The sequence below is a fragment of the Ischnura elegans genome, chromosome 9 (genome assembly GCF_921293095.1).
Source record: "Ischnura elegans chromosome 9, ioIscEleg1.1, whole genome shotgun sequence".
NCBI lineage: Eukaryota > Metazoa > Arthropoda > Insecta > Odonata > Coenagrionidae > Ischnura > Ischnura elegans.
This window is the reverse complement of record NC_060254.1, coordinates 105349229-105362515: the sequence shown is the minus strand read 5'-3', so window position 1 is coordinate 105362515 and position 13287 is coordinate 105349229. Positions and strand designations below refer to the sequence as shown.

At 37.6% G+C, this 13287-nt stretch overlaps 1 protein-coding gene across 1 annotated transcript; it reads left to right on the top strand.

Moving 5' to 3' along the window:
- The first annotated feature begins 7757 nt into the window (after window positions 1-7757).
- LOC124165186 lies at window positions 7758-11368 on the top strand. Its single transcript, XM_046542476.1, has 2 exons — window positions 7758-9095; window positions 9300-11368. The coding sequence occupies exons 1-2, from the start codon at window positions 8931-8933 to the stop codon at window positions 11088-11090; spliced, it is 1956 nt and encodes a 651-aa protein (XP_046398432.1). The 5' UTR covers window positions 7758-8930; the 3' UTR covers window positions 11091-11368.
- The last annotated feature ends 1919 nt before the right edge of the window (window positions 11369-13287 follow it).

Sequence of the window (13287 nt, the reverse complement as noted above, 5' to 3'; positions counted from 1 at the left end):
CAGGTTTTCACGGTCTCATTTTTGTCAAATTTACGCACCAGTTCACGTTAATAAGCCAACAATAAAACGATCACCGGCCCTATTTTAACTAAAAATTAACGTACGCGACAGACAGCGTGAATGTAAACGCAGCAATGAAAAGTGGCATCTTTTGTGACGTCACCTATCGTTTACAAAGTTCAAAGCCGACCAAAGGCCCAACCCAACTAGTCGGCGCTCTTTCCCCGATGCCGAATATCATGGCCTCCTTTAATATGCGAATGCCCTTATGACCTTCTTCCGTCTGAACACCGGAGGTCCTTTTTTAATTCCTCGCAGAGAGAATGTTTATTGCACACGTTGTTATTACCGCACAGTAACCAAATTTCACTTACCGAATCTTCCTGAGATCGCGGAAAATATTAAAATTGTTAATATAAAGTAATAAATCAAAAAATCAATTTTATATAATCATAATGCACTTGGATTGAAATATCTAAAGACAAAAGGAATACCTGCTGAAACATGTTATTTTCACTTTCACGTTATTATTCACAAACTCAAATGAGGTAAGCGCAGTCTATTAAGAGCTATGGCCAGTAATTGGAATATGGCATTTGCCCTCATTTTGTGTGGGAACCGAACTTTGAGTTACAAATCGGATATTTTTCAAAAATGGTTCATTATGGGTCAATTAGAAATGCAAGTTATTTCATTTGTCCTTTTTCGAATATAAGTCCATCTCAAGCTATCATTGACATTGAAACCTCAGACAAAATAACAAACTTCGCCATTAAAATGGAAAATAGCAGTCAATGTGCCATATAGTACAGACCGTGGTATGGACCAATTACTTCACTAAATATTCGTGGGCTAATTTAATCGGTAATAATTTAATCCGTCGACTGTGGTTCTACAATCAAGATTGAGATATTTTTAAGGTTTTATGATGAAATTCACGGCTATTTCCAGGTTTTCACACGGTGGACGAAATTCACGGTTTTAAGGTTTTCATGGTTGAGTGGGAACCCTGGCTACGCTTTACATTATACGTTACTTTTCAGTTGCTTCTTCCTTCGGTATTTCGCCATGTCGCAACTCTTGGTGGCAAATGCCTTAGTGATAACATGCTTAAGTCTTGCAGATATCTCCTTTTTCAGGATGTCATCCTGACTCCAAGCTCTCTCCCCCACACAGCACATCTTTGCCAGAGGACGTCCGCTGCGCGTCCGTCGCGTCCTCTCAGTGTCCGCGGATTTTCAGGACAGCCAGAGGACATCCGCCGGCTGTCCTGGCCATCCGTCCGCACACTGTCCTATCTCGGATGTCCAGCGGACGTCCAGCTAGTGTCCCATTATGCAGGGTTTGGGAGTTTTGGTTTCCTCTTAAAACACTCACCTCCTCAAGGAGGAACTCCGAGAGAAAGTCTCGAGATCCTCCTCCGAGTAGGGAGTATAGGAGAAGGGAGAAAGAAAAAAAACTCTCTCTCGTTTCTGAAGCCAGAATACTTCCTCCCGATCGAGGAAGAGGAAATTTTTCGTGGAGGAAGAGATATTTTGAGGATTATTTTAGGTAACCAAATGTAATCCTCTTGTTGGAGTGTTGACTCTGGGAGGAAATTATAAACTATTTAACGAAAAAAAAAATTTGACATTTTTACCGCTTCTATAGTTTAAGAACTACAAATGTACGCTATTTTTAAGTTTTATATTGTTTATAACAATTAATTAAGTTTAAACAAAGTTAGCAACAATTTAAGTAACATTTACGAGCGTTAAAAATTTCTACATGCCTTACGGGTTAAACAACAATAATTGAACGAACTTATGACTCTCTACATTATTTATAACAATTTTTAAAGTTTAAACAAATTTAGCAACAATTTTAGCAACTTTCAAAAAATTAAAAATTTCCGCATGTTGTACGATTGAGAAGCGTTGGATGAACAATAAACCCGTACTCTTTCATGATTATAAAAATTACTTAAATTTAAACAAATTTAGCAACTTTTACAAAAATTAACAACAGGAATAATGGAATTTATCGATTTTTACTGAAATTTTATATTATGTACCAATGTCCTGCGAACGTCGCGTAGCCGTCTCGGGGACATTCCATTCATACAGGTTAAATGAACTCTTTCAACTTATTGATTAATTAATATTTACTCTCTAGGGATTAAAAAATCTCAGAGGCGATTGATTGGAAAGTATTTTAATGAAACATATAACGCTTTAAATTTATTTTAATTTTTAATGGTAAGAATTCTCCTAAAATTATCACGGCATCGATGGCCTTATTCCCAGATTAGACATTGTAATTGTCCAATTTAAGGATAGGCAATAGAAGGTAAGTACTGCCGTACCTTTACTTTATATTGAAATTCTAGTTTTTTTGGTGGCGAACGAATTTTGAATCTACCGCTACTCCGCGATACAGGAAGGTGTTTTCCCATGGTTCTCCACATTCCTCCGTTCCTCCTTTCCAACAGAGGAACCGGAACGGAATACTGGAGACAGCATGGTGGTTTGGCGGTTACAAAGACGCAGCCGAATTCCAAGTAAGTTTGATGTGACATCTAAATAATTTTTCTTGGCGTTCACTGGCGGCAGTATAGTGTTTCCGCATGCTCCTTATATTTCTTATAACTCAGCCTGTAACATCTCGAGGAAAAATATGGCTCTGCTTGGAACAACATGACCGTCTGGGTATAACCGTTACTTGGCAACGAAAGGTAGCGTCTTTTTCCGTTGTTCATGGTGAAATTTTCGCTTTTGTTCCTTGTTTACATGATATAATGTAAAGTGGAAGTTCTTGTACTATAGTCTCTGTACGCGAGAACGTATAGGAAATAATGTAAGTGCTAGCGTATAAAATAGAACCTGTTGTTTTGATAACGTAGGCTACGGCTGAATTTGTTTTGAAGTCCAAACGGTCCGTTTGGTTCCGTTCCTAAATCAAATCAAGTAGGGTTCTTGGCAATAAATATAACTAGGAATTGTATTTACGTGTAACGGGGGATTTTGCAACACGCATGTATGATTAATAGGTTTCACGTAAATTATTAATTCTTTGAAATCGGACTACACCGTGTGATTTCTTTCGATATGTATATTCACGCACGCATCGAAAAAGAACATTAATGTTATGATAGGATAACCACCAATGTTTAGCCTTTTTACAAAAAGTTGTAATACTCTTTATCTGTTTGATGGAACTAGGTTAATAATTAAAAATTTTAGGTCCTAAATAAATAAATGATCTATTATGTCAGTAAAGATAAGGCTTAGGGATTAAAAAATTACAATGCCGACGTAACTTTATTGCGTTTAATATATTTTTTCTGCCAAACTTTGCTAACCTACTAAACTATAAACTAATTTAACTACAAACTAAGTAACTGTGCTATTAGTCATCCATGCATTTAATTTAGTGGAAACTATAGGACGACTGTAAGAAACTCGGGATGAATCTAAACAAGGTCTAATTGTAAGTGATATATTATGTAAACAAACCTTACGGCTATGTTTCATGGTTCATTTATTTGCTCAAACTGCTGCATGAAATCTTATACCCAGAAAATAGAACTTGTGCATCTTTTCGTACAGCCATCGGTACACATTTTGGTGTAGAGTATCGTGAACCTGATATATTTACCTGGAGGCATTTACTGACTATAGCTTTCATGTAGTGGAGTTGAATAAAAATAGCTTATCTGTATTTTTATTTAGTTCCTATCTCTATTTATAAGTTTGTATGTCTCTCTTCTTATAATTGTCTGTATACTTATTTGTCTTCATTCTTTACAGATGTTGCACTGAACCAGGACGATACAGCCACCAATTATAGTGTGGAAGTTACAGTGAAGAGCTGGCTGGAACATGCTAAAGCAAGGCATGAGAGAGAGAGGTGTAAGTATTCGTTTGATTATTATATAGGTTTGGGCAAGGAGGAATAATTTTGGTCTGGATACTTTTTTGGCAAGTTGCTCCTGTTAAGGGAGCTCATATAAAGTAAATTTAAATAATTATTAAACATCTTGTAATACAAGGTTCACCCTTCCATGCTAAAGGTAGAGAAAATAGTATTGTTATGTATTATTTTCAGATGCAGATTCCACTACCAAGTAATTAAAACATTTGAAAAAAATTTGTGTTCTGCATATGGGAGGTATAATTACCAAAAACATGGTTGAAAAGGATCTCATGCTCTATAAAAGTTCGATGTATAACACCTGTAGAACTTAAGAATGGGATAACTTATTCAACAGGGATGGTAGTTGCACAGTACTACAGAAGCTACTATTTTCTAGTAGCTCTAGCTAACTAAGATGTTTTGAAGTAGGTGTTATTGTAGGAGCTATAGAAATTTCAGTAGCTCACAGCAGGCCTTAGCTGCTATTCCCCTGTTATGTCTCTGTCGAAATGTGAATATTGCCAGTGAGCTAGGTTGTCACTTTTGCCTCGATACCAGACTACATTAGAAGATCTATTTTAATTATTAAGATTGGAAGAATTCGGAGATCTAAATCATGGAATGGCCTTTAACTACAGCAAGTTTTTCAAAGTTTCTAATTTTTTAAGTTGCATCTCGGCCAATGCAGCTAAGTGGTTTGTGTGCCAAATCAGTGTGGCTGTTTTCACACTAATCCCAAGAGATCTAGTCCACTTAAACTTCCTCCTTTAAATTTTCTAGTTTCCTTTACTCCTATATCATATTCAGCTCTTCTGCATTAGTCTTCCTTAGCTCCAGCTTTTGTAACACTTTTCTTTACCTCCACAATTCACTCTAGTGTAGTCATAATCTTCAAGCAGAGACCTATAGTTCAGAAATATTATCCTCCATTTGAATGCTTTTTCCAATATCTTTTTCGAGACCTCTACTTAGCTGTCTGGCAAGGATGGATCAAAGAATTTTTTGCTAGATGGTGCACCAGGGTCTAACAGGCAAACAGTCTTCTCATATTTGGGATTAAAATCTAGTGCAACAATTGTTCTATGAAAAATGTTCTTAATCATAATATATACATTACTAACATAATAATATTTTTACTCAAAATCTTTTCTTATTTAAGAACAAGAAAAAGTCAAAGAAAAGTTTGTAAAATGTATTCAGCCTGTAATGGACAGGTTTCCTAATTTTGAAACCTTAAGAATGTTAAACACGTGACTAATAAGACTGTAGCGTCCTGTCTTATGTAATCTGCTTGTTACGTACAAGATACAATTTCTTGCTACAATGAAATGTTTATATACTTCATTATTACAGGAGCAGTGCAGGAGAGCATGACCGCTGAAAAAGATGTGGAGATTGCCATCCAAAACTGGCTAAGGCACGCCAAGGAGCGGTTGCAGGGGAAGAAGAAAATTTAATAATATGTATGTAGTTTCTTGCATTGTATTATTTTAAGAAGCCAAATAAATATTGTGCATGGAATTGATGCCTTATTTATTTAAATTCTTGTCTGGACCTATTATTTATTTGTATCGAACAAAATGCAATCCTAACCTAAACGTGTCCTGAAGGTGTCCGGAGCGGACACTTTCAGGACGTCCGTAGGCCATCTTTTTTACTGACATGCGGACTTGCAGCGGACATACTTTGGCATGAATTCGCACGTCCGTAGGACGTCCATAGGCCACTTGGCGGACAATCACCGGATGTCCGAAAGGTGTCCGTGTGCTGTGTGGGCCATTATCCCTGCAAATAAACATGGAATATTAGTAATGAAGACAATTTTATACCATTTGCTATGCACCTATCATGCAGGAAATCCACCTATTTATTACATTTATACATGGCATCATGCATGCATAGTTATGCACTCCCACCCTAACACATTCATATTTATGTGCATGCGTCAACGTGGCAAACAAAATGCTAGGCTCAACTTCCTAACATTTAGAATCTATGCTGTGCTCAGCAAACAGGTTATTTTTTTATAAATATTTACATTTGCCCATTAACTGCGTAAGGAATATGGGGGTAAGTGGAACCCCTAACATAAATAGTTGACATTTCAATAGCATTGAATTGACATCAATTTTAGTAACATTCTATATTCTGGTTACGAAATACATGGTCTATCAAGTGACTATTTTGCACGCAATGGTATCCTCAATTCAATGGTATCCTCTCTGGAACAAATAACATGAATCTTTGCCAGCATTTACACTTGCCCTAAAAATTGGGGGCAAGTGCAAACCATGCCTCTACCAAGAGTAATGCCCCCCTTCCTCCCCTGTCTCCTCAATTCTATGAAAGAAGTCATTAGGAAATAAGTACTACCACAAAAGAATAACACTATGGTCAAATTAAAAAACATCTACAGTGATATGTCCAGCGGGTAAAAATTTGACATTTTTACAGTAAGAGAAGACCAATTTGTTTGAAGTTTAAAAATTTTTAAATCATGACTTACCATATATAGCCTTGTATTTTTCAGGAGTCAACTGCTGCTTCGGCTCATTGATGCCCTTGAATTTTGGAGCTGTGTTGCCAGTTATGCTCCTTTCCATTATCTTGTCACCGACGACAGCATAGCACACGTTCTTACAGTATTTTATCTCTGGATCTTCACCTTTCTTGCTAAGCACCGGTCTAGCCTTGCAAACTCCCCAGGCCTTACATGTGATCCATACACCATAACCAACATGGATCTAAATAAAATTGCAACACCATCAGTATGTTAATTGCCAGTCAGCGTAAAGTTTAAAAGTGATGGTACATGGAGTCAATTTTAGGAATAGACTTAAATATTCAAATCTACAGAGTGCAACTTTTCCTTGAATAATTTGAAGTTTCATTGTTAGATGGCGATAGCTTTTAACTAAAGAAAATAATTTTTTTGAATACCAGCATCTCCATAATACAGTCCACCTCCCATTCAAATTCCATAATCATGCATATATTATTCAAATTATGCACTATTCCTTATTACAAAATAATCAAAACTTTATCAAGGTTTTCATTGCAATTGCACAAAGCACACACCTGTAACTGACTAAGAAAACTTGAAGTGGAAAAGTAAGGGTTAAATATTCCATATCATTGTTTGCGCTGAGTGAATGCATGTCAAGCACTTGCTCTGAAGTCACCTCTCCAATGCTAACTTTAGTAAACACACAACTTCAGAGGCGAGTAAAGATAACTGGCAAAATCTTGTATCCAGGCTCCCCTCGAGGGATAAGAACACTCCATGGTATTTAAACGATGCAAAAAAGAAAATAGCTGCCACTTATTTCACCAATAAAAGAGCACTGAATTTTACTTACCATGCCATCATTTTCCTGCAGGAATGGAGGCCACTGTTGCACATCATTAGTGCCTGGAAAATGAATTAACATTACCGTACTGCATACTAACATAGGTATTATATGATATCATTACGCATATTCATTGCACATACTAACATACCATGTGGCTCAGCAGCAACCGCTGCTACTTTCTCCGGGGGTTCTGCAGAAGCACTTGAAGCCAGCAGTGGCTCCCCTTGTGATCGAGTAGGAGAGTCCACAATGCCAGCAGCTGCTGTCTCTCCTGGTTCCTTTCCTTTACTAGGGTTGCAGTTCAAATCTGGCGGAATGGTGTGAACAACAATTGAAAAACCCATCAAGGCCTCATATAAGTAATTCCAAGCAAAAAGATCATACATACCACCTTCTCCCCAGACCTTGCTCAGGTCTTTTCTTGCATTCCTTTGGGGATTTTGCTCATCACTTTCTCCAGGGGGAAACAAAATTTTTATGAGCTCCACATAACTAACAAATAAATATAATTCAATATCATGAGTAGTAGCAAATAAATTTAATACCTACCTAAATATCTAACATTTCTCAACTCCAAGTTTTCCCTGGTTAGAGCCTTGATCAGCATCAAGGACTCTAGATTCTTCTGCTTCAGTTGCTCAATTTCCGCATTCTTCTTGAGCAAATCTACTTTCGCAGAACTCAATTTTTTTCGTAACCTACCAATGGTCTCGGCAGAATCATCTTTATAACTCTCGACCGCAATGGATTGTTGGCCCTTTTCTTTCTCGTCCATTGCTTTCAGCCAATTCCTCTTTCTGCTCTCCTGTGAAGCAGCCTTTTTCGCCTATTAAAGTCACAGATAATCATGTCAAAAGACTGAAGTTACCTTAATTTTAAAATTAACAAATATAAACATACTTTTATTTTCCAGGGAAACAATTGCTAGAAACAAATGGTCAGAAATAGTTATGAATGATAATAAAATGTTTGGAATTATTAAGAAAGTGATCAGACTTCCACTTTCCAACATAACAGAAGTTCATGTGTGTAATTTGTACTTACATTTGTACACTCCTTGCTCTTTGCTTTCCCAGACACATCACTTTTAGCGGGACGAGAAATGTCCTCCAACGTAGTTTTTACCGGGTGTACTAGCATCCTCTTTCCTCGGTTTTGACTCAGCCATTCCAATAGCTGATTCCTACTGCAGCTAAGGTGCAGGATTTGCCCTCTCCAGTAATCCTCATCGTCAGTATCGGAGGCATCACTAGGCTTCCCGTCACATTGGTCGTACTCTCGCCACCTAATCTCATATTCCCTCGCCTTATCGAAATCACTTTCCGTTTTCGGAAAAAAATTTTTAATGTGCGTGTGAGGCACCACTTTGTACTTTTTGTCTAGTTTAAAAAAGACATAAGCCCAAAATTCTTTACTGTTTTCCATCTCGTAAAAATTATAATCTGCGCCTTAACTACAACCAACAAGCTCAAACGATGTACCGTTACAGTTGATTACCTACAGTTATACCACGCCACCACGCTTCCACCATGCGCGCACAAGGGGTCGTCATATTCGTGCGCGCGCACCCTAGAAAACAACGTCCAAGGGTCCAAGCGAAACCAAATGACGCGAAGCCAAATCGCCAAATTGTGCTTGTGGATTGCGTAACGTGTGAAATCTGGGTTATTAAGCTACCTTGCCATGTCTAGACAACCTTATAAGAGGTACCTTGACCCTAATTCAAATGTAGGAAGGCAGCTTAATCTGAAAATTAGGCGAAGTTCCGTGAAAACGGAAACGAGAGAGGAATGGTGTGCATCAAATCAGGTGTGGCTGAATTACGACCCTCAGCGAGATGATGAACAGGTACAAATCCTTTCTCCCTATTATGTGCGTTCACTTCAGTTAATTGAATATAATTGTATAGTTGAGTATAGTACTGTAGTTGAATTTAGAGGGAAATATGTTTTATGGGTGCCTGCTACCAATTTTTTTCGTTATCTTTATAATCAATTGTTACCAACTCAAGTACTATTAGCATTAAAGTGAGTACGTTATATATTCTTTCAGCCATACAGTCCAGCGAATTTGAACTATAGTTCTGGAGGAGAGCTTGCTGACGATGATGTTGCATGTGAACAGGAGAAGGCTGACGGCGATTTTAATGAAAGTGATTTCTGTGATAGCAGCTCTCTCAATGATTCAGGCAATTTCTATGAGATGAACCCTGTGGATTTTTCTGACAATGTGAGTGCACCTGGTGACGAATTTCCTGGTGAACATTTAGAAAATTCCTCTGAGGCAAGTTCTCTGAATTTTTCTGATAGTGTACGTGCATTCGATGATGAGTTACTCAGTGAAAATTCAAGCAGTTCTTGTGACAGTGAGGTAATATCACCATTTTCCAGGCTTAAAAATTTCTTACACTCAACTTCTTCTATTCAGTTAAATGTAGCCGTCTCAGTTTCTGAAATTATCCTTTTGGTTTTATCTCTTGTAAATAAGCATTGTTTATCACTGACGGCCTCTTGTGATTTAATGAAAATGCTGAATGTGATCATGGGCACTAGTGTTTTTCCTGCTACTGAGTACATGTTCAAAAGCCTTTTCAATTCCAATTTTTCAATGACCATGCATTTCACTTGTGAATTTTGTGGTCATTATTTGGGTAAAAGTGGTGATGAAAATTTGGAAACTTGTATAAATTGTGAATTTTTTAACTCCACTAAAGGGTACAGGTATGATCACACATTTATCACATTGGATGTCAGAACCCAATTGCAGGAAATTGTGGTAAGTTGCAAGGATGATTTTATGTTTTTAACTAGTGCTGCACCAAGTGACATTTTGGTTGATATACAAAGTGGTTCATTGTATGGAAAGAAAATTCGAAGGGAAGATGAACAGTTTCCCAGTTGGATGTCATTGACATTCAATGCTGATGGTGCTCAAGTTTTTAAGGATAGAACAACAGTCACACCCATTTATCTCATGATAAATGAACTGAAATGTAAGCAGCGTCGGAAAAATATGGTTCTGGCAGGTTTATGGTATGGGAAGGAAAAACCTCGTTTTGATGTCTTCATGGACTCTTTTGTTAATGAAATGAATAAGTTATATAGGGATGGAATTGACGTTCCATGTGATGGGGTGATGAAAACTGTGAGGTTTGTCACATTGTGTTGTTGTGTGGACACAGTTGCACGTGCTCCACTGCAGGGTATTACTGGAGTAAATGGGTATTACTGTTGTAGTTGGTGCACACTAAAAGGTGAATATGTTAACGGAACGGTTAAGTACACTCATTGCGATGCCAACCCTGAGCCCCGAACTGAGGAAGGATTAAGCCTTTGCTATGACCAAGTTATTCATTCTGGAGAAAAAGTTATGGGTATTCAGGCGATCTCTCCACTTTTAAATTTATCTTCATTTGATATGGTGTGGGGTTTTGTTCCTGACTATATGCATCAGATTTTGCTTGGTGTTGTGAAGAGATGCACTGAGAATTTCTTGACCCACACTGAAAGGGAATATTATGTTGGCTCAACCAGTAGCTTGAATACAATCGACAGTCGCATTACCTCAATGCATGTACCTCATTTTTTGAAACGCCAGCCAAAGTGCTTGAGTAACAGAAAGCACATGAAAGCGAAGGACTTTGAGATTTGGTTTCTATTCCTCAGTGTGCCAATTCTAAATGGAATTTTATTGAAAAAGTACTTGTCACATTGGAAGCTCCTTGTGCGTGCTATCAGCATTCTACTTCGAGATGAGCTTCACACAGATGATGTAGATTCTGCGGAGTTAATGCTAACTGAATATGTTGCAAAGCATGAAGAGTATTATGGAAATTTGAGATGACGTACAATGTACATCAGCTTACTCACTTAGCTGATAGTGTACGAAAGTGGGGGCCCTTATGGTCCCACACTGCTTTTCCTTTCGAGTCTGAGATAGGAAATTTGAAAAGGATATTGAAGGCTACGAAAGGAATCCCTCACCAGGTTGTTACAAGTATATACATTAATAGAGCCTGTTATATCATTACTGAGAATGCTGAAGGAATCTCAAATGAAGTGGCTGCCTTTTGCAACTTGAGTGACAAAATGGTATGTGTCAGTGGGAGAAGGTGCCGTGGAGGTGAAGTTGTCTTTGGCCCTAGCACCGATTATGTCGGATTTAGTGAAGGCCTTCCAGAAATGGTACAATATAGGGAGTACAAGGGGGTTATTCGTGATGGGGTTCGTTATACAAGCAAAGGGCATGGAGACTTGGGCCAGAAGGATGACTCCTATGTTGAGCTGGTCAAGGGTTCATTTGCCAAAATTGTCAACATAGTGGCTGTGGGGGATGAACAAATGGACCTTTATGTTGTTCTCAAGCCTCTTCGAACAGTAAATATATGTGGCCTGGATAATCTGAAAATTATAGTTGGTAGAGGAGGGAAGTATTGCGCTCAATTTTCCTCTGTTAAATGTGTTGCAGTTCATATTGAGGTGGATGAATCGGAGTATGTAAGCTCTGTTCCGTTTAAACACTTTTTTTTAAATATGTAAAATTGTTTTTGTATTCTTGTATAAATGTATTTTTGATTTTATAATCATCCATAACTGTTATAATGTTTATGCACCAAAATACAATGCTCTTCTTTGGATAAATTCTGTAGCACCATTTCTTAACTACCTATTTATGATGGATAATTGGTTGCAATGTGGCAACCTCATTACGAAGAACATTGAAGCTGCATAATGCTATTGTTTGTTATGAACTTAATACATTAATATGAAACTTGGGGGAGAATAGCATAATAGGAAACATTCTCTTCTTTACAGTAAATCTCTTTTTTCCATCATGGACCTATGATAACTCTAATCTTATAACCTCATCTTCTCCTACATTAACACCTATAGGGACTTGGCATTCCCCATTGAAAACCCATAAGAGATATTCATTCCCCATTGAGAACCCATAAGAGATATTCATTCCCCATTGAGAACCCATAAGAGATATTCATTCCCCATTGAGAACCCATAAGAGGTATTCATTCCCCATTGAGAACCCATAAGAGATATTCATTCCCCATTGAGAACCCATAAGAGGTATTCATTCCCCATTGAGAACCCATAAGAGATATTCATTCCCCATTGAGAACCCATAAGAGGTATTCATTCCCCATTGAGAACCCATAGGGACATTATATTCCCCATTGAAATTTAATGGGGAACATCATTCCCTATAGGTTTTTTCAATGGGGACTAATGGGTAATTTTTAACAGGGGAGAAGTTCATAAACTTCAATAATCTTAGGGAAAACTGTTTTGTGAACCCGAGATAATAAAAAGACTGCTTGAAAACGTACCAGATATGATCGAGATAGTGTGTATATTAGCGGAGATAATTTAAAATGCGATAACAGCAAATTTATAAGGATACGATGAATGAATGAAATGAAACATGAACAACAACAAAGGCACGTTACAAAACGTGCTCCACCTAAATATTTTACACGAATATTTACCGATACTCAATGATAAGCATGAACTTAACCAGCTTGGAAAATAGTATAATTAATGGATTTTCTCATCAACAAGTGGATAAAGAATCGTACACATAACATCATTGAAACTTACCTTCCAAGTCAGTCTCCGTGCACGTAACACATCATGATGTCCACAAGGTTCGTGCCGATCTCAGATCCGATGGAATCCTGATTCACGTTCGTAGACACAAGGAAAAACACGAGCAAGAACTAGGCCATGGAGTACACACGATATTAATCATAAACTAGACGTCTGAGCTCAAGGCAGTAGAATAACACGACAACACAATGGCGGACCTAGCGGAAAGTGGAAGTGTCAGCTTATTTAATAGAATCGGAGGGAGAAGTTTACGAACCCATCTCTTAATATAAAGAGTTAACTGAAGGAAGAAAAAATATTATACACGCAGAAATATATAATTACGATTGAAATTATAATTCATTAACATATACATGACTTGATTTTTCAGGCCTCATGTGTGTGAGATCTTGAAGACCCCTTGAAGTGTGAGGTCTTCA

What these genes read in the sequence shown, in the direction of transcription:
- LOC124165186 (XM_046542476.1), top strand. Translation starts at nt 8,931, where the DNA reads ATGTCTAGACAACCTTATAAGAGGTACCTTGACCCTAATTCAAATGTA. An exon ending in CTCAGCGAGATGATGAACAG is followed by an intron (nt 9,096 to 9,299) that starts GTACAAATCCTT and finishes ATATTCTTTCAG; the next exon opens with CCATACAGTCCAGCGAATTT.